The sequence below is a fragment of the Argiope bruennichi genome, chromosome 2 (genome assembly GCF_947563725.1).
Source record: "Argiope bruennichi chromosome 2, qqArgBrue1.1, whole genome shotgun sequence".
Classification (NCBI taxonomy): domain Eukaryota; kingdom Metazoa; phylum Arthropoda; class Arachnida; order Araneae; family Araneidae; genus Argiope; species Argiope bruennichi.
Genome location: NC_079152.1, coordinates 139,688,528 through 139,709,989, shown reverse-complemented (window position 1 = coordinate 139,709,989; position 21,462 = coordinate 139,688,528). Strand labels below are relative to the sequence as shown.

The 21,462-nt window shown below is 29.1% G+C and overlaps 1 protein-coding gene across 1 annotated transcript in view; it reads left to right on the top strand.

The window, feature by feature from the left end:
• The window catches only part of LOC129958958 (carboxylesterase-like), a 502,035-nt gene that overhangs the window by 323,585 nt on the left and 156,988 nt on the right, over positions 1–21,462 (top strand). The window contains exon 6 of the mRNA XM_056071717.1: positions 9,609–9,884. Coding sequence (XP_055927692.1) covers positions 9,609–9,884 — 276 coding nt within the window. The remainder of the gene's footprint in view (positions 1–9,608; positions 9,885–21,462) is intronic.

Below are 21,462 nucleotides of genomic sequence, written 5' to 3'. Positions count from 1 at the left end.
TCATTTTTCGATAAAATCGATTTTTTAAAAAGATAATGCAGACATTAGTGTGGAATTTTTAACAGATATTCCCTCCTGTATAACACGAAATGAATGAAATTGTAAATATTTTTACTCAAATTAGAAAAAAAAATAATAATAATTTTGCGAATTTATCTTAGATTTAATTTACTCGTGACCCAATTATGTTATTAACTCCTAACATAATTAGACCTCTATTTGAAAGCAGAAAATCGATGCTTCAATTTTTCTTCAACCTTCACTATCCCTTATACGATCCAATTCTTGGATATGTAATATATTAGTATATTGTGAGTGGCCAAACTAATGACTTTAAGCATTACAAATACTGCAAAGTATTTTTCCTAGATTTCAATATTCTATATTATAATTCGACTGAACTATTAAAGGATGAACTAATAAATGATTTAGAATTCTTGTGCAATACAGTTTTTTACCAAATATATATTATCGTTACAAGATTTTTCCAGAACAATAGTTGAATTCTTATAAATTTCAGCGTTCCATTTTATGTACATGACAGATCTATTTTTAACATGAAAATATAACTTAAATTTTGTTTTCTGTTTTGAATTTGAAGACTGAGAATTTTTTAATGCATCCGATCTCCAACACTGTAAATCATAATTAGTAAATACCCATATGGAATTTGAAACATTGTGCGCGAAGAGGTGCCACTTCGATAGATTTTATTCTGAAATTCTGGGAAAAATCAGATAAAATCCTGTTAAATTATTTTCATGTGTTAAATTCTTGTAAAAGACATTTCTATGATAGTAAATGTCTTACTAAATAAAGTTAATGGAAGATACTTACAAATGTTAACGATTCCTTTACTTGTCTATTGGAGTGTTAAATTTTTAAATTGGCAACTAGAGCAACAAGTCAAAAAGAAGCATTTACTCAATTAGGAAAGTCCTACAAATGGAATTCCGCTGATTTTTAATGTGTTTTGCTATTCCTGAATGCTCGTTAGTAGAATTCTATAAACAAATAGAGATCGATGTGTCTCGTTTGCTCGAAGGCAACTGTAATCAACCTTTTACGATTCAAGTCTAGTTTTTGCTGGTTAATTTATATTCGAGGACATTCGAAACTTGGAATAAATGTCAGGAATATTGGATTTTATTGTGATTCAAGGAATGAAACAGCAAACCTTTTAATTAAGAATCTTCTGCTGAAATATACTTGAAAAGTGAAAGGAAAGGAAATTTACAAATTTAAGCAGTCATTGTAATATCGTAGTGTAAATTGAACTTAGCAGGTAAAATATGCTATGACTTTAGTAAAATAAATGGTTTATTGAAATAAATAGAATAGTAATATGTCATTTGAATGTATAATACATAATTGAACTTTATTCAAATCTGTTTTTATTGCAGATAGAATTGTTCAGATAGTGTGGTCGGGAATTCTCAATTTCTTTGAAATAATTATATAAATATTCTAAAAGTACATTGAATAACCTTTCAACAAAATTCGTCGAATAAAACTTTTACAAATCTCTTTAGAATAAAATATAATGCCTATAAATAATGGTTATTATTTAAACTTTCTCACCATATTTGACATCGTAACGAGGTCATTTCTTCTAATATTGTCATTTTTCATTGTCAGATTTATTACATTATGTATTAAACATCGCCAGTAAGATGAATCTTTTCTCAATAATGTTAACGAGTTGAAATGGATTTACTCACTGTCCTTACAACTTAAAGTGGAAAAATTTTGTTATAAATTGGGAAGGTTAAGACCTAAGATGTGAATAGTTTTCAAATTAGCTTAGTTCCTAATCTGACTTAATAATCTTGACAGAATTTATTAGCAAATTTCGTCAAGGTATTGCAAAAATATATGTTTAAAATGCAAAAAAAAAAAAAAAAAAAAAAAGACAACGATGATGAATAACAATAATGGTACTATTAAGACGCTTATAATAACAGAGCTATCAGTCTGAAAATCAAGCACTCACAATAAATAAGTAAATAAAACATGTCAATGCCCTTTTATAGCAAAATGTTAAATTTTAACATTCATTCTTTTACTGGTGGAAATAAGTCAAAGTCGCTCTAAGATTTTATGAAAAATTTGAATTACGTAGTGTGCAAGATGATGAAGAAAATGAAGATAAAAAGATAAGAAAAAGAACAAATATCAGCTATATGTTATTATAATCACTTGTTGGTTTAACATTGGAACAATCAATTTTTATCGTCAGGAACTAAACTACTTTAAATAAAAAAATTTAGTTTGCAGTAGTCTTTTTTTTTTTTTTACTTTACTTCGCGTGTGGTAAAATGTCACATAAAATGAATAAGTAAATTGTTATGCACAAAATTTAGATTTACATCTATATAATTAATCATAACATTTCTTCATTTGTTGCTTGTCAGAAAATTCTCTTTAAATGTTTGACAGTGAATTGAAGATAATATGTTTTACATGATAAAGTGTTCAAATATTTTTTTCAAGAGTAAAAAAGAGTGACAACAGATTTTCTTTTTTTTTCTTTTTCTTTTTTTTTTTTTTTTTTTTTACAAACTCAGCCGTATTTTAATCATTGTCTTTTTCTTCTGTCATACTGTTTCTAAAAAAAAAAAAAAAAAAAAAAACCTTAGAAAAACGGGGTTTTTTTCTGAAGTTTGGCTAAGTGCCAGATGATAAAGATCATGTAGCCATTTTGTCAGATTTACGCTATATGGCGTTTTATTCCCAAAAGGCTGCGCAGTCGTGAAGACATTGTGAAAAGAATTTTTTTTCCTTATATCCAGAAAGAAGTTTCAATATGCTTGGGTGATTTCCAAGGAAATGAATTTTTTGGAAGAAAATTGAGAAACTTCTGAATGACGTTAAAATGAAAAATGTTCAAGTAACTTTTTTTTTTGTTCTTAGAATTTACTTCATGCAAAACATTTCATACAGCATAAAATAGAATAGACATTTATCTTAACATCAAATAGATGAAATAGCATGATATTATTTTATTTTTTAGAAAGTATGTAACTGAAATATCGCTTATTACTTCACTAGAGGATTTGGATACTTTGCAGCCCTAAGCAGTGCACATTATGAGGCATGTCTTTTAATAAATAAGTCAATTAAGTTTCTCATTTTTAAATTCTCAATGACTTATTTTTGGTCAATCATTCTTATTTTATGAACTTTATGAGAATGTATTATTTTTTTATTTATCTGTTACCACTGCAAACTTTCCAGCAACCGCGTTCTTATACTAAATTACTGCATCAAAGGCTGGGCACTTATCAATTTCTAAGAATTAAGTGAACACAAAGAGATATGTATATACCTTATCACTTGTGCTTGATTATACTTCAATTAATGAAACGCAATTAATATTATCTTGTTACTTTAGAATTCTTAGAATTTATAATTTTTTCATTCTCAATTATTTTGCAACTAACTGGCCACACAAGGCTAATGCGCCCAGCCTAATTATAGGAATTCGGATTAATGTCTATAATTAGGCTGGGATTTGATCGGAGCGACGCGACAGCAACATTGGCAGGAACTGTGATTGAGTCCAAAGGGGTATCACCGGTCACGGTGCAATCTTTCCAATGGGAAGTATGTCCCTTCATCGATAGAAAGTAGTCAACCCTTACCATTTCGAAACCATCTGGCGAGATCCAACCAGCTTACCGGAAGTTTCTCATCCTCACTTCTGAGGTGCCACCCAATGGGAGTAGCAACTAAGTAAATAAAGCTTTTAACTGACCTGCTTTAAAAATACTTAAAACTTACATATATCATTTAAAGAAACCTAAGATTCCCTTGCCTAAATTGACATGCAGCAAAGAAATGAAGGAAAAAATTTATATCACTTTGCTCTTACAAGGGGAGGAAACAGGGTTGAAATCTGAGATCGGTATGAGATTTAGTATAAAGATAGTATGGATTTAGAATGTTTATTCATGAAAATATTAAAATGAAATGGCCAGTCAATTTCGAGAAAATGGTCCTCAAACTTTTGGTAAAGCTTATATACTGATAATTTGACTCCCGGCCCGATGATCCCGATGACGTGGTTGTCTAGGTAACCGTCTCGTATGCGGAAGGTCAGGGTTCGAACCTGGCAAGGATTTTTTTTTTCTTTTTTAATAACTATTATTCAATTAAAAATTTACAAATACTCTTATTTAATGTTTTTTTATTATTATTTTCATCCAAAATAAATGTTTATTATCGAAATACATAATAATAAAGTCAAAATTTTAAACGAGAAAAATTATAAATACTGATGCAATTCTTTAAGAAAATAAAATTATTTAAATTTAATTAACTATTTACAGATAGTTTTAATTAATATGCTACTTATTTTTACACATGGATAAATGTTTATTTTTTTAAAACTTAAATTATAAATTCATGTTTTTAAAGGAAAAATAATTAAAAATGTGACATTAATGGCTACAGATAATTGATATTGTCTCATTTTCATACAATTAAATTTTAAATTCTTGGATTTTAATAATAATGAATTATCAATTCTAACTCAACAAAACTTTATTTATATCAAAAAATGAAAGGAGCAGCTGATATTTGTTAAATATGTAAGCACACCGCAGTAATCAAAAGAAATAGTAGAGAGCAGGTATTAATTTATTGAATGCGTAGACAGATGGTTCAAAGCGTATTAAGCGTATGCAAAACTCTTATTTAATCGAACATGATCAAGAAATAAATTCTTGCAAAGATAGTGTAAAAATTCAATCAATTGTCATCATCAATTTTTAATAAGATGATAAGGTATGCATGGTACGCTGCTCAACTTTCTGATGAAAGAGAGATATTTATAGTTGAAATAAAGTTTGTTTTCCCAAAGATCTCTTAAAGAAACCTTGTTCTTGTGGACAACCATCATTTTCAGTTGTGCAAGATGTCGAAATATATTTTGTTTCCAATGTTTTTACTATAGTTAGCATTCTGATTCTTGTATATAATCGAAAGCAAATTTATATAGGATAATTTTTTAGAAATATTGAATAATTTTTTTTACAATGTGAGTATTTATAATTTAAGTTATATGTATTACTATTTTTTTTAATATTAAATTACCTTGCAATTTATCCTTGCAAAAAATAAGTAGCATATTAATTAAAACTATCTCTAAATAGTTAATTAAATTTAAATCATTTTATTTTGTTTAAAAATGCATCTGTATTTAGCATTTTTTTAATTAAAATATTAATTTTATTATTATGTATTACGATAATAAATATTTATTTTGGATGAAAAAATTTAAAAACATTTTAATTAAGAGTATTTGTAAATTTTTAATTGAATAAAAGTTATTAAAAAGCCCTAGTCAGGTTCGAACCCTGACCTTCAACATACGAGACGGTTTCCCAGACAACCATGAAATCGGGATCATCGGTACAGGAGTCAGGTTATCGGTATATAAGCTTTACCAAAAGTTTAAGGACTATTTTCTCGAAATTAACTGGCCATTTCATTTTAATATTTTCATGAATAAACATTTTAAATGCATACTATCTTTATACTAAATCTCATCCCGATCTCAGATTTCAACACCGTGCCTTCCCCATGTTAGAAAGCGATGTAAAGAGTTTATCGTCGCTTCGTATTTTCTCTGTACATAGTATTTCAAAAACTTCATTCCGTCCATGCAACTGCAATATATATATATATATATATATATATATATATATATATATATATATATATATATATATATATATACGAGGGGTGTTCCAAAAAAAGTTTACAAGCAGCAGTACTTGGAATGTAGAAATTGTGGATGGGAATATTGTTGACAGATGGCCCTAGTTGTCTTAGACCGGTCGTTCGAGTAGATAGTGTTGGTACTGAGACTTGAAACAGCGGCATTAATGGCAAGACGTCTAGAGAAGTGGTCTCGCACAGAGGTGTGAGCCGTGATACGATTTCTATGGGCCAAGAATGTGTCCTGTCGGACATTCACAGACAAATCGCTGAAGTGTACGGGGACAAAGCAATAAGTAGACAACAGGTGGCGAAAGGGTGTCATTCTTTGAAGCGGGCAGAGAGATTGCTGGAAACGTTTAGGTGGGAGTTCTGGAGCCTCTCCCCCATACAGCCCCGATTTGGTTCCCAGTGACTATTTCTTTTTCCCGGCATTGTAGAAACACTTATCCGAAACAAAGTTCATATCAAACGGTGATGTTCAAAAAGTTGCCGAGAACTGACTCAATAGCCAGGGATCTGATTATTGCCAAGATGGGTTAAACAAATTGGTCCAGCAGTGTAATAAATGCCTCAACAGGATTGGTAATTATGTAGAGAAATGACCACCACACATGTGTCTCAATTACCATTTGTATCCTGTGTCTCTTGTTAATAAAGCATTTTTCGTTTGCCTTGTAAACTATTTTAGATCACCCCTCGTATATATATATAATCAAATGAAATATAAGTATTTCATTTTACTTATTTTTATTAAAATTTCAACAAAAAATATAAGAAGAGGAAGAACTATATATATATATATAGTAAAGACATTTGGTTTCCGATGTGTCAAGAAGATTTAATATAAAAAAACGAGAAAAACCATGCATTCTACTGATACAAAATGAAGTTGGTGCTACGTATTTTAAAAATGTGTCGCTTTTTTTATTCAGTATGGAAAATTCAAATCCCCCCCCCCCTCTCTCAGAAATATCCGGAAGAATTTTCAAAATTGAAAATATATATTTGCAGCAAAATACGATTCACTAATTTTAGAAAGAGATATCTTGATCTGAAACGGAAACAAAAATAGACAATCTCATCTCAAAACTGTTCTTACCAATTTTTTTTCCAACTAGAAGACGACGATATTTGTTCCGTCTGGTTGAATAAAAACAAATGCTTCCTCCAATGTTTACATAAGTACATATCATCGATTCAATCTCTCTCCAGATTGATTTATATCGCCCGCATTTCCTCTCTCCATCAAAAAATTCGCTTTCAAAAAATATTCACATATTTACCTATTTTACTTTATTTTCCCATTCCCTGCACCCATGTATTACCAGAAGGGAAAAATCCTTTTTTCCTATAAAACAGTGCTGCCGCATACAGTTATTGAATTGTTTTGGATATTTGCCAGCTGCGTTTATGTTAACAAGGAATGTTTCACAAACCCGTCAAAACAGCAATACTGTTATTGTTCCGCCGTATATGACGTTTGCTATGTTATATCCCGCACTCGTTCGTCTGATATTTCAATTCTATTCCTTTCTATTTTCCCTTTTCATATTCTTTTTATATTTTTTTCTCTTATTCTCTGTTGTCCCATTTCAAATTAATGTTTGCATTAAAGCTTTGTCCTATCCTTTTACATTTACAGTAGGGTAATAAAATTATTCTTAATTTTTTTTTATGTTACGTTATACTAGATGAAAGAAAAAAAAACGATAAAAATATCTTTAAAATGAAATTGTCTCTAGAATTTTTATTTACGAATATTCGTCTGTGATTATTTTTAATGTTTAATAAAGTTAAGTTTATTAGGAAATTTGTTATTGTTGGATAACTATAAAGTAAACGTAAAAGTGTGCCAGAACAGTGACGTAATTGTTTTTATTTATGTATGTACTATTTATAATAATGTGTTTACATATACTTAAATTAGATATTTTATTTAATTCAAATTATTTCCATTAATGTAAATACAAATTTTTCCAATTAATACCGATTCTGTTTTGTTTTTTTGTTTGTTTTTGTTTTTTTTCTATATCAGATAGTAGGAAATTACAATTGTCTTTGATTTAAATAATTTATCCATTCCAAAAAAAAAAAAATACAGATATAGTTAAACTTTATGAGTTAACGCAATGATTGCCATAAAGATCACCGATGATCAACATCTTGTTATTTCAATAGCACCGTGGATTCATAGGCGATAGGCAAAGTAGATTGAACTTTGAACTATCGTTCAGATCTGCCGCGATCTACTTCAGATGCCACTAGTTGCCTTTTCTTTCATTTTTTCATCTTTGCAAATCCATACACAACCTCTTACGAATCTGGTGGATCAACGAGATGGCGAGAAAAAAATGTCTAAAATCAAAACAAGAGATAGATTTGATTTCACCAGACCCAAGCCCAGAATAATTTTTGCCTCCTTATTCAATCAAGCTGTATTAACTTCCTAAAAATTCGGGAACTCATATTACCCGCTAAACACTCCTTCTTTTAGTGCTACAATTTGTGTACTATATGCAAACTTAGGTATTTTATTCCTTAATAAAACATTCCATGTATGCCATTCAATTGACAGGGAATATTAGAAATTCCTAGCTCGGGGGGGGGGGAGGTATTCTCTGACGAGAAGAAGGAAAGATTCTCTGTGCATTTCACTATTTAAAGCGACCGATGTGACCCTTCTGCATATTGTTCGATTTGACCTCAGAATATTATTGAAAGAAATATATATATGCTCTTATTTGTAGTAAAATTATTCGATATCACCACATATAAAAAAACGTTACACTTTGTTAAAAATTACACCAAAATAATGAAATGTTAATTAAATTATATCCTCCTAGGGTAAATCTGAAAGAGGAAATATAAAATTCTATGGCGATCAGTGTGTTAAGAAGGAAATATTTCTTTCGCGTGCATATAAAAAATAAAAGTTATTTTTAAAATAAACCATCGAAAACTACTGAGGCGAAACGCAAAAGCAAAAAAAATCTCTCGGCAAGCTGGAAAGCAAAGGTAGATTCCTTTACATCTGAGTCACTATCTGGCAACATTGTTGATGTAATTTATTGATGTTAGAAACAGTCCAAATTAGAGCATTTAAATCCCTTTTCAGCCGTCAACTTCTAGGATATTCCAGTTATCGAAAAACTTTTAGTGCTAAAGTTGTTTGTCATTCATGAGGCACAAATTTGGCTAATTGGATTTATTTTTCTATCTTCAATATTAAGAAAGTTATAGCGAAATGAAAATTTCAACACACACACCCCACACACACACACATCATTTCCAGCCCCTTTAAACTAGATGGGCCATTTACGAACTCGTCCAAGATTTTTATATTTCTAACAACGTATTCCAAACCAATTAAAATACAAACAAAATTATTCTAGTTATACACACATATATAATATATACATAACTTTTGAACGAAGGGTGGTTTTAGGCTCTAGGGATCATGATCGGTGAAGAACTTCAGAAATTTTCCCGAAGTCTTGTTATGAGAACCTTTGAAATAGGAAGCCTTCCTATAGAAATCTGTCTAAAAGAGTTTATAGCCGAAGTATTAATCTACAAATGTTCGACGATCTGCTCTTCTTAAAAGATGGGTTAGTATTGTATAATACACAGATAGATAGGCATAAATATATGGTTTTGACACAACACAAAATCATTTTCTCAAAATTAGGCCTGCGGGCACTGCAGTGTTTTTATGCCCATGCATTGGATTACCTCTTGTACTTTTTATGTATAATAGTTTCGTAGAACGTTAATCAAACTTCATACTTATGTCATTCATGAGATTTGTTCCAGCGTTTAATTGTTCTGTTGTTATGTCTTCTCATATTTTACAAACAGTTGATCCTGTGATCTACTTTCAGGCAGGTCTTGAAGTCCTCGTGTGGATCCATGGTGGCTTTTTGCAGTGGGGTAGCGGTCATGAGCCAGGTATCTGCCCATCTGGAAGGGTTGCCAAACGACTCAACGCAGTATTTGTGTCCTTCAACTATCGTTTGGGTGCTCTTGGCTTCATGGCTCTCGACATTTTATCTCAAACCCCTCAGGATGCTAAGGGCAATTACGGGCTCTGGGACATGATTGTTGCCTTGCAGTGGGTTCAGCACAATATAAGAGCATTTGGAGGAGATCCAGAAAAAGTAAGTGACTATTTTTTCGCATATTCAATAATTATCGGGCCATCTGATGGAATGAAACACAAACAATGTTTTCCGTAATATCGATTATAAGAAACAGAATACATTTCTTTAATAATAATGTGATTATTTGTAATTCGGCTTTCTGATACGACTATTGATTTTTGGAACTTTTTCTCATCATTGTTATTTCTTGTTCTAAAGTTTGTCAGCTGACAATTCAGCATGCAAGAATTAGCATAATAATTACAGAACGATTTCTTCTCTCAATTAATAATAATAAACTCATTTCATTTTTTAACTAAATTATGTTTTGACAAGGAGAAAAAAATGTATAGACAATATATCTAGAAAAAAATCAAGTAATTTCCAGAACTGTCTTCATTTATTTATTCTACAAAAACAAAACATGAATAACATTTTTATTTTTCATAAGTCCATTTGTTTTCTGCGGATGTCATATGAGAACATGACATTGTTTGGATTTGAGGGTTTTGAAGCCTCAAAATGCACGGACAGAAAATGGGCGATTTCTTGCTTTTGAAGATCAATTTTTCGCTTTTAGGATAATTAGAAAATGATTAAAAAAATGTTGCCACATTTGGCAACTTATCGCAAACATTAAGTTACAACTTGCCTCGAATGTCCGCCATGTACCAATCCTGTATACACAATAAAGGGCAGGGTCGTAAGAAGTTATTATCCGAAGAAGCATATATATATATATATATATATATATATATAGAGAGAGAGAGAGAGAGAGAGAGAGATAGATATAGATAGATGAAAAAAAAAATTATTTCCAGATGGAAAAAAGGAAACATCGCTTTTCTGAAAGTGACGATTGCGCAATACAATAGTCAAGTGAACATTCCAAACCAGATTAAAGTTATTTTAGCAAAAAAAGAAAATTAAGCGCTCGAAATAAAGTTTTGCAACTCGAACGATTTTGAGATAGGAAAAACCCATCGTTTTCTAAATATCGGCGCATGCGTAATCTGATATTCATGTGATTGTTTAAAACCGGCTTTTCACGAAAAAAACTTCGGCCTCGAGAAAAAAAAATGTTAGAATGCGATTGATTTTGAGATCGTCAAAAATCACCGCTTTTCTAAATATTGGTGACTGCTAAATATGTCATGAGGAAACATGATGTTTTTCTGTCGTATTGATACCACGTAACATTAAAAATAATGTTCTCACATGATAACTTGAAATTTGCGATAGCAGATTTCTATTTTCTTTATTATTTTTTCAGAGTTATTCCACTTTATTTTGCAAGTTTTTTCCCTCCGTTATCATTACAATAGCCTTAAAGACATCCATATGATTGAATTGCTAAAAACTGCACTGCTTTGATCAAACATTTCATGTGACACATTCGTTTAAGTTTTTTTTTATGAATTATATAAATTTAGCTTTAACAATCTTTCTTGAGCAAACACATATTTTTATTATTCAATGGATTATTCTCCTTTCCTTGTGGGAAATTTTTTCTAAATCTGTGTTCAAATTCGTTTAAATGGTTCTGACACATCCCATATGTATCTTTTTAACCCTTTATTCTGTATAGATGCCCAAAAGCAACTTATTTTCATTCGCTCTGATGAGAGATCTAATAGCGGGATCTCTGATGGGAGAAATGTTATAGTAACAAATATATGGGAAAAAATTGAAAAGAAATTTAATTTCGGAACTAGAATAATACATAATAATTTGTTTCTGAATATCTATCCATTCGAATACACTCATTTTATTTTCTTTGTATCGAATGAATTATTAAATGGAACTAACTGCCATTGGCTTGTTTGCCAATGTTATTGGTTTTTTTTAATAATGTTTTACTTTTAATGTGGATTGCGGTGTATTTTTTCAGTTCACCATATTATTTCATTAGATCAGTAAACAGGAATTTAATTGAAGTGAAAATTCGAACTTCGGAGTTACTAACCAAAAAAAGGCAAAATTTTTTTATCATCATTTTAATGTTGTCAAAGATTTTGTGCCAAGACCCTATACCAAACTTCATCAGTCTAACTCAAATCTCAAAATTCTAGCTCGGTCTAGCTTTTCTTAATGCCAAAACATAATATAAAGCTAAAAATGAGTTTTTCGAATTTGAAGAGGTCTAAAAAGTAGAGATTCTTCAAGATCTCGAATTCCACTTTTTTGATGGTTACGATGTACTTTAACTACACTTCGTATACAAGAAAGTAAAAAGATTCAAGGCTCAGAATGGCAGTGAAAGAATACTTGTAGACCGAAAGTATCATTACTTTGAATGTTCTTTGTCGCTACTTATTTATTGTTTATAATTACGTTAATTATTTTAAATGCTGCAAATGGACAAAACGAGCTATACAATCAAAACAATAAATCTGTTTCGTAATTACCGATATAAAAACAGTTTGTATTTCACTTAATAAATTAATTAAATAAAGCTATGTTTATCTTAGGATCTAAAAAATTTGCAAAATGAAATTGTGCTTGTCATTTCATAATAGGATTATTCTCATCTGCATGAATAGTTTAACAGTTTTTTTTCAGAAAATGAGATGCATTTAAATAAAACAATAAAACCTCTGCTACCATTTTGTTAAATAATTACTGAGATTCGGGGATAGAAACATAGAAAAGATTAATAAGACAATAAGCGACTTTATTCTGAGTAAAAAACGGCAGATTGAATATCAGAAACTCAGTTTGTGATTAACAATTGCTTATAATTGGATACAAGGTTGGCATCATCTTTCCTCTTCATAAGAAGTGAAGAAACTGTTCATCTTATTCTGCCAAATTGTAACAGCATTTATCTTCTATTTGTGAAATTACCTCGATAAAGGTAATTGCATTTATCTTAAGTTTTTTAAAAACTGGAATAAACAATCCATACCTCGAGAAAATACTAGAAAGCTAATTATCTGAGACGATAAATTTCTCAAATATTTAGCTTTGCCTTTCTTTTCGATAAAAGAGCATTTCGAATTTAGTGACGATTGCAATATTTTTTTTTTTGTACTTCGTATGCAAGACAGTAAAAAGATTCAAAACTCATCTGGTGGTGAAATGATATTTATAGACCGAAGGTATAGCTTTGACTGTTTTCTGCCGTTGCTTGTTTACACTTTTTATAATTACACAAACCCTCTTCTTTAAAAGCTTCTGTAACGGAAGCGTAGATAAAGTGCGTTCTAATATGTCCTTTAAGTTGCGGTATGAAACTGTTTAATTACTGAATTTCTAGTGCGAACTACTAGTCTCTATCCACTGGTTGTTTCATTTGACAATCAATCTGAAAATAAAAGAACAAAGAAAACTAGAATTTCCTCTAAAATAAGTTACATTTCTTTAGAAATGATCAGAATTTATTTGATTTGAAGTTTGCTTTAGTAAAAAAAAAAAAAAAAAAAACATAAATTACATTCAGAATTACTTTTATTACATAAATTAACTTTTTGTATTTATGACAAAATAAAATGTTGATTTACTTAATAATAATGTAGTAAATGTATATTTCGGAATTTTTTTACTGGAATTCATTTAAAAATGAAATATTAAATAAAATCATTTCCCCAGTAATATTTAAATTCTTTTTTATCCTATTAATATCATTTATTTTATCTCTAAGTATATAATGATTTTATTAAATACTTAAAATTAAAATCAAACTCAGTTTTTAAAATACTTATTTTAAAAGAGATTTTATTAGAACATCGTGGATTAAATTTTTGTGATAGAGTAATTGAAAAAGATATATTTCTCTTGAAATGCTCTAAAAATAAAAATGCGTATTCAGGGAATTATTTTACAGACAATATGCTAAATCTATATCTATATCTATATATCTATATCTATACTTATAATAAAGCTCAATGTGTGTGTGTGTGTGTGTGTGTTGGCGCTCTACAGGCCAGACCGTTTAACATACATCTACCAAATTTGGTACATGTATACCTTGGAGGTTGGGAATGTGCACCTGGGGTTTCTTTTTTCGAATTTTTCATTAGAATTTTAATTATTAATTAAAAACTAACTTTCCCGCCAAAAAAATTTTCCATTTTCCCCACCGCCAACTTTTCCGCCAAAAAAATCTTCCATTATCCCCAGCGCCAAACGAGAAAGGCTTCAGTTTTTTTTTTCTCCCAACAGTAATGAGGCTAGGGTTAAAATTTTTCGGCGGATTATTTCAATCGGTTCTGTTTATTTTCTTAATGTTTGATGCATTTAAAATTAAACATTGTTAATGAATCAATCTTTCAGATTCATTCTGAAGTACTTTTAAATTAAAATAAAACAGAATAAAGGAAATTAAAAATTTCTAATCCGCATAGCGTTACCCCAACTGGCGTAGAAAAAATCACGTATTTGCGTTACGTAACCGGCGAAGAAAATTCACGCATGCGCATTCTGTTCTGATTGTTGCCATGACAACGTTATCAATGGATGATTTAAATTATTTTTGGGTTAGTTGCATGCTTTTGTAAGTAAATTGTATTTATGTTAGTTATATATTTTTTGTATATGCTTATAGTTTAAGTACATCGTTTTTTAAGTAGTTTTTGTTTTAAGTAGTTTTTAAGTAGTTTTTGTTTTCAACCGTTTATTTTAAACGATTCGTTTTATTTTCTTAGTGTTTGATGCATTTAAATTTAAACATTGTTAATTAATCGATCTGCTCATAATGAATCTAAGAAAATTTTGTTGACCAACTCTTGAGATATTACATAAATTTAAAAAGATATTCTTTAGTGCCCATAAAGTTTAAACGCTGAGTGACTCTATTTTCAGCAATCAGATTATAAAAAAATGCTTTGTTTCAGTAAAAAATATTATTATATTAATTGAAGATAAATTCTTTCCACTTTAATTTAAAGCATAAATTCTACCGTTTTCAACCGTTTATTTTAAACGATTCGTTTTATTTTCTTAGTGTTTGATGCATTTAAATTTAAACATTGTTAATTAATCGATCTGCTCATAATGAATCTAAGAAAATTTTGTTGACCAACTCTTGAGATATTACATAAATTTAAAAAGATATTCTTTAGTGCCCATAAAGTTTAAACGCTGAGTGACTCTATTTTCAGCAATCAGATTATAAAAAAATGCTTTGTTTCAGTAAAAAATATTATTATATTAATTGAAGATAAATTCTTTCCACTTTAATTTAAAGCATAAATTCTACCGTTTTCAACCGTTTATTTTAAACGATTCGTTTTATTTTCTTAGTGTTTGATGCATTTAAATTTAAACATTGTTAATTAATCGATCTGCTCATAATGAATCTAAGAAAATTTTGTTGACCAACTCTTGAGATATTGCATAAATTTAAAAAGATATTCTTTAGTGCCCATAAAGTTTAAACGCTGAGTGACTCTATTTTCAGTAATCAGATTATAAAAAAATGCTTTGTTTCAGTAAAAAATATTATTATATTAATTGAAGATAAATTCTTTCCATTTTAATTTAAAGCATAAATTCTACGGGTGCTAACAGAAAATGAGAGAGATACATATTACGTTATGACTGAAGGCCTTTATAATATTATGAAGGAATTATATGATAATCAAAATTTGAAGTTTTAAAATATTTTGATGAAGAAGCTATTAAAGTAGAAATTGCATAAAATATTTAATTATTAAAATTTTAACGAACATTAAGATTGGCGAACCGGCTGGTCGCCAAAGGCGGCTAGTACTTATAATAAAGCTCAATGTGTGTGTGTGTGTGTGTGTGTTGGCGCTCTACAGGCCAGGTCATTTGACATACAGCTATCAAATTTAGTACATGTATACCTTAGAGGTCGGGAATGTGCACCTGGGGTCCCTTTTTTTGAAATTTTAATTAGAATTTTAATTATTAATTAAAAACTAACTTTCCCGCCAAAAAAATCTTCCATTTTCCCCACCGCCAACTTTTCCGCCAAAAAAATCTTCCATTTTCGCCACCGCCAAAAGAGTAAGGCTTCCGGATTTTTTTTCTCCCAACAGTAATGAGGCTAGGGTTAGTATTTTTCGGCGGATTATTTCAAAAGATTCTGTTTATTTTCTTAATGTTCGATGCATTTAAAATTAAACATTGTTAATTAATCGATCCTTCAGATTCATTCTGAAGAACTTTTGAATAAAAATAAAACAGAATAAAGGAAATTAAAAATTTCTAATCCGCATAGCGTTACCCCAACTGGCGTAGAAAAAAAATCACGTATTTGCGTTACGTAACTGTCGTTGAAAATTCACGCATGCGCTTTGTGTTCTGAATTCCGCATTGTGTTGACGAATTATTATCAACCGATGCGGACTGGATTTAAATTTTTTTTAGGTTCGTTGCATGTTTTTGTAATTAAAATGTATTTATGTTAGTTATATATTTTTTGCATATGCTTATAGTTTTAAGTGCATCGTTTTTTAAGTAGTTTTTTTAAAACCTGTTTTAAACCGTCTATTTTAAACGATTCGTTTCATTTTCTTAGTGTTTGATGCATTTAAAAGTAAACATTGTTAATGAATCGATCTGCTCATGATGAATCTAAGAAAATTTTGTTGACAAATTCTTGAGATAATACGTAAATTGAAAAGGATATTCTTTAGTGCCCATAAAGTTTAAACGCTGAGTGACTCTATTTTCATTAATCAGATTATAAAAAAATTCTTTGTTTCAGTAAAAAATATTATTATATTAATTGCAGATTAATTCTTTCCACTTTAATTTAAAACATAAATTCTACGGGTGCTAATTTTATTTAAATTGTGTAAATTGTATTTATGTTAGTTATATATTTTTTGTATATGCTTATAGTTTTAAGTACATCGTTTTTTAAGTAGTTTTTTTAAACCTGTTTTAGACCGATTATTTTAAACGATTCATTTTATTTTCTTAGTGTTTAATGCATTTAAAATGAAACATTGTTCATTAATCGATCTGTTCATGATGAATCTGCGAAAATTTTGTTGACAAATTCTTGAGATATTACATAAATTAAGAAAGATATTCTTTAGTGCCCATAAAGTTTAAACGCTCAGTGACTCTATTATCAGTAATCATATTATTAAAAAAAATGCTTTGTTTCAGTAAAAAATATTATTATATTAATTGCAGATGAATCATTTACACTTTAATTTAAAGCATAAATTCTACGAGGGGTAACAGAAAATTAGAGATATACATATCACGTTATGACTGAAGGCCTTTATAATATTATGAGTGAATTATATGACTATCACAATTTGAAGTTTTAAAATATTTTGCTGAAGAATCTATTAAAGTTGGAATTGCATAAAATATTTAATTATTAAAATTTTAACGAACATTAAGATTGGCGAACCGGCTGGTCGCCAAAGGCGGCTAGTTTGTAATAAATCAAAAAAATCTTGTATGAATTAATAAAGAAGAATTTTAGCAATATTTATGAATTACTTTTACAGGAAATAGTCAATACTTATAGCTGAGGAAAATAGATTGAGAATGCCATGTTAATAAAAAAAGAATTTACTGTTTCTTTTGAAACTTTATATCATGTCGAAAAATTGTCGTTACTCCTCCCTTTATATTTATATAAAAAAGATTTAAGAGATTAGTAAAAAGATTTAAAATGAAATATAGTCATCTGAAAATTTAATGAATGAATCATTGAAATAAATGCAAATTCGTGCATATAAGATTGATGTGTTTTATTAAAAAACAAATTGTTTCTGAGTTTGCATTATTTATCTGAAATGAAGCGAAATATGATATTACGAAATTAATGAAATTGAAGCAAAGCCCCGCTTACATAGGAATAATAACTAGGAAGAAAATGTGCATACGTCGAGATCACGTGAGTGACTGATCCACTTGCTTAGCAGTGGCATGGAGTCAGGTATTCTCAGTGAAATCATGTAATGTTCCAAATGCCGTTGTTGACATTCCAGAATATGTAGATGTAATTTATATTACAAGGAGTTTTTTTAGAATAATGTGTTAATTATAAAGAAGGGAAAATGGATTCATATACAAAAAAATAATAAAAACTTAGTTCATTATTCTGAAACGCATTCTAGTATATATATGTTTCCTTATTTTCATAGAATTAATGCAAGATAACAGATTTTCTAAAAAAAAAACTTCTATTAGAAAAGTTTTACAACGAATAACGATTCTAATTGTGAAATTCTAAATTTTATCTAGAGTTACACCACGTTACAGACGAGCTTCGTAAAAGTTCGATCACTTTGCTATATACTGCTAATTGCTATATTTTTTTAAATTTTATATGTTACTCAAATTAAATGTTGTTTTAAATTATTTTAGATTTTCAATTAATTACGTAGCGTTTTAACATTTATTGCGAAAAACATTTATTACTTTTATTACTTAAAATTTATTACTTTTAAATACCTTTAAAGAGAAATAAAAAAAAATGTTTAAAAGTAAATCAAATTCAAATCTTAATAGCCAGTGGGTGTGGTCACCCCAAAATTTTCTCGCATACTTTCTTAGAGAACGCCTGACATGCATTGGCGTACATTAGTTAAGAAACACTAACTTCTGGAAAGAATTTAGCATTTTTATTCAATCATCGTGTCATTTTAAGCGAGTTGTTTGGCGATTAACCCTGAGATGCTGTTAATAGTATCCAATAATTTAATTTGTATTTAGACACGTATTTCTCAATCGATTGAAGCAAAAATTAGGCACAAACCTACAAAATCCGTACCAAATTTTGATATATTTAAGTCCGTGGGTTTTTAAATTATAAAGCTTACATGTTTCAGAAAGTACAGATCAACAAACAGTCAACCTGTAGTTAGATTTGGTTCAAAGTCTGACAGGTGTCTGCAATATAGATATTAAATCTGTGTGCTAAATTCCATCTATCTATCTCTGTTTGTTTTGTAATTATGATGTTAATTTATATTCGAATAGCCGGACAGACGTACTTCCTTTGATCAAATTTTGCTCAAAATTTTACAGAAATCTGCAAATTTGGTGTAAAGACCGTGTAAAAAATTTCAACCATCTTACTCAGAGTGTTTTTGAGTTATCTTAGTCACAAACGGACATTTTCCAAAAGTGTGCTTTTCGAACACAGGGAGGAGGGGTCTAAAACGTAAAGATTCATCAAAATTTAGAACTCGAATTTCTTGGCAATTACTATACATTCTTTATACTACGTATATAAGAAAGTAAAAATGAAATGAAATTTTTAAAGTATTAAAATAAACTTTCCTGAAAACGGTTTGCTCTCAACATAGCATTCCTCTCAATGCACAATAAAAAATAAAACGTCTCAATTTCCTTATAAAATATAAAGACAAAATCAAACCTAAATATTTGAACAATCATTTTATAAAGCATCGACTTCATAATTAATTTTAACTAAACACGCAATGAAATGTTTAACTGAAATATTAAATTCTAGAATTTTTAATTCAGTATAAAAATGTAATTAGTGACTTTAAAAAATTGAAGCTAATTTTTTTCATAAGTTTTTTCCTTTTCCTTTCAGTTTCAGTGAAGTCTTTCATGTAAAAGGTGAATTTCATATTATCTTTCACATTATCTTGATAACAATCAGATTTCATCTTAGGGATTTACTTCTTAAAAAAGCCATTTACAAGCAATTAAACTTTAAATCAAGTAGCTGTATTTAATGCTTACTAGCGCGTCGCAGAATCGGCTTTAATTTATTGTCTGTAAACTTTTGTTACTTAAACGCACTAATTGCGCATATTTTTCGAGAATATTTTAAATAAGTATCAAGGAGCCAGAACCCTATTCAGTAAAAGCGAAAAATGCCTGCCATTTTGTAATATGATACGAATTTGAAAATACAAATGAGCTCATTTAAAGAATTGGAGTCATTTTTCTAATTTGATATTATTATTTTCACTTATCTTTTTTCTACTGCAATGTTTTTAATGTTTGAGTGCTTGCACTTTTGACACTAATTATTCGACTGTGAATTCTTTTTCTTGAACTTGTGACTTCTTGAATAATCCGGCTTAAATTATTCTAGAGACTTTTACAATTGCTGTAATTAATAAAAAGTTTATTTTTTTAAAAAAATTTGGAGCGGTGTTTTTTTTTTGGAAATCAGATTGCATAAGAGTTTGAAAACGTAATTCACCGTGAAATAAATAAAGTAGTAATAATATTTCAGCTGAGAGCAATAAATTTAATAACTCTTTTTTTGTTGTGAAAGTAACCTAATTGTCTAGTTTATGGCCATAAACGATTTTTAGTTTTTTGTTCTTTTGCAAGCCATTTGGGGGGGGGGAGTCACTGAAATGCATCATAATGAAAAGAAATTATGAAGCACATTTAGAAATATGAAATATTTTTATAGAAAATGAGATTGAGGCGATTTTTTTAAGGAAAACCATTAAAACCAAACCGCTATGAATGCAGAAGAATCTCAATTATTCAGCAGAAATAGGAATCGACAGTTCAGAATATATGAAAGGAAAAGAAAATATATAGAGCACTTTTTATTTGAAATATCTTGCACCATATATTACAATTACGGATGGAGGAGAGAATATATGAAATCAACAAAGTATTAACATGGCACTTTATATAAAGAACAAAGTAGCATTGAAGAAGCCGATAAGAATAAAAAAATATTCAGTTATTTGTAGCTTTCTTGTAGGCCGACGTCTTCTAGCTTCTAGATTATGTTTAGTCACAAAAAATTAATTTTCTTACTTGAGGATTCCTTATACTATTCTGTTTCCAGGCTTCCATAGCATTTGAGAAAACTTTATGTGTCCTTTCCTTATATTTTATCTCAAGACTTTCATAAGATTTGATCATCCCTTATGAGTTCTTTCCTTATGCTGTTCTATTTCATTACTTTCATAACATTTGAGCAACCCTTCTGAATCCTTTCGACAGTTCCGAATTCATTTGTCTCTTCTTCAAATTAGTTCCTATAATTATTCCTCAGCTAAATTATCCCAAACTCTTATAATTACTATGCTATTAAACTACACTGGTTATTATTTCCACAGATCTATTAATAAATTATCCCACACTACATATTATTCATCAGTATTCATCCGTTGCTCTTGATCATATTCCCTTCAGTTGTCTTCCTATTGGTTGTAACAAGAAAATACCAACATTTTATCTGCCATATAAATAACGAAATGAATACCCATCTAATAATGAGTATATATATATATATATATATATATATATATATATATATATATATATATATATATATATATATAACGATAGTGTAAACAACAAAAAGTATTTTCCTATTTGTGAATTTTAATTATCTCAGAACTTAAGTGTAATGGAATGTAAGAGATTTATTTACATGGAACGATTAAAATGTGAAATAAACACCTTAATTGAAACTGTACGTGATATTATGTATTTAGATGCTTAAAATCCAATCCATAAAGCAGTAAAAAATATAAGAAAGTTATTTTCAAAAGATCATCAAAAAATCCAAACTTGAATTTTGATTTATCACTTCGTTTCAGATCTGCCTGAATATAAAAAAAAACACAAATTTGGCTTTATGCCTGCCTTTTGTTTTGGCTATGAACACAATAATTCAAAAACTCTTTAATCTAGGTAGGTGAAA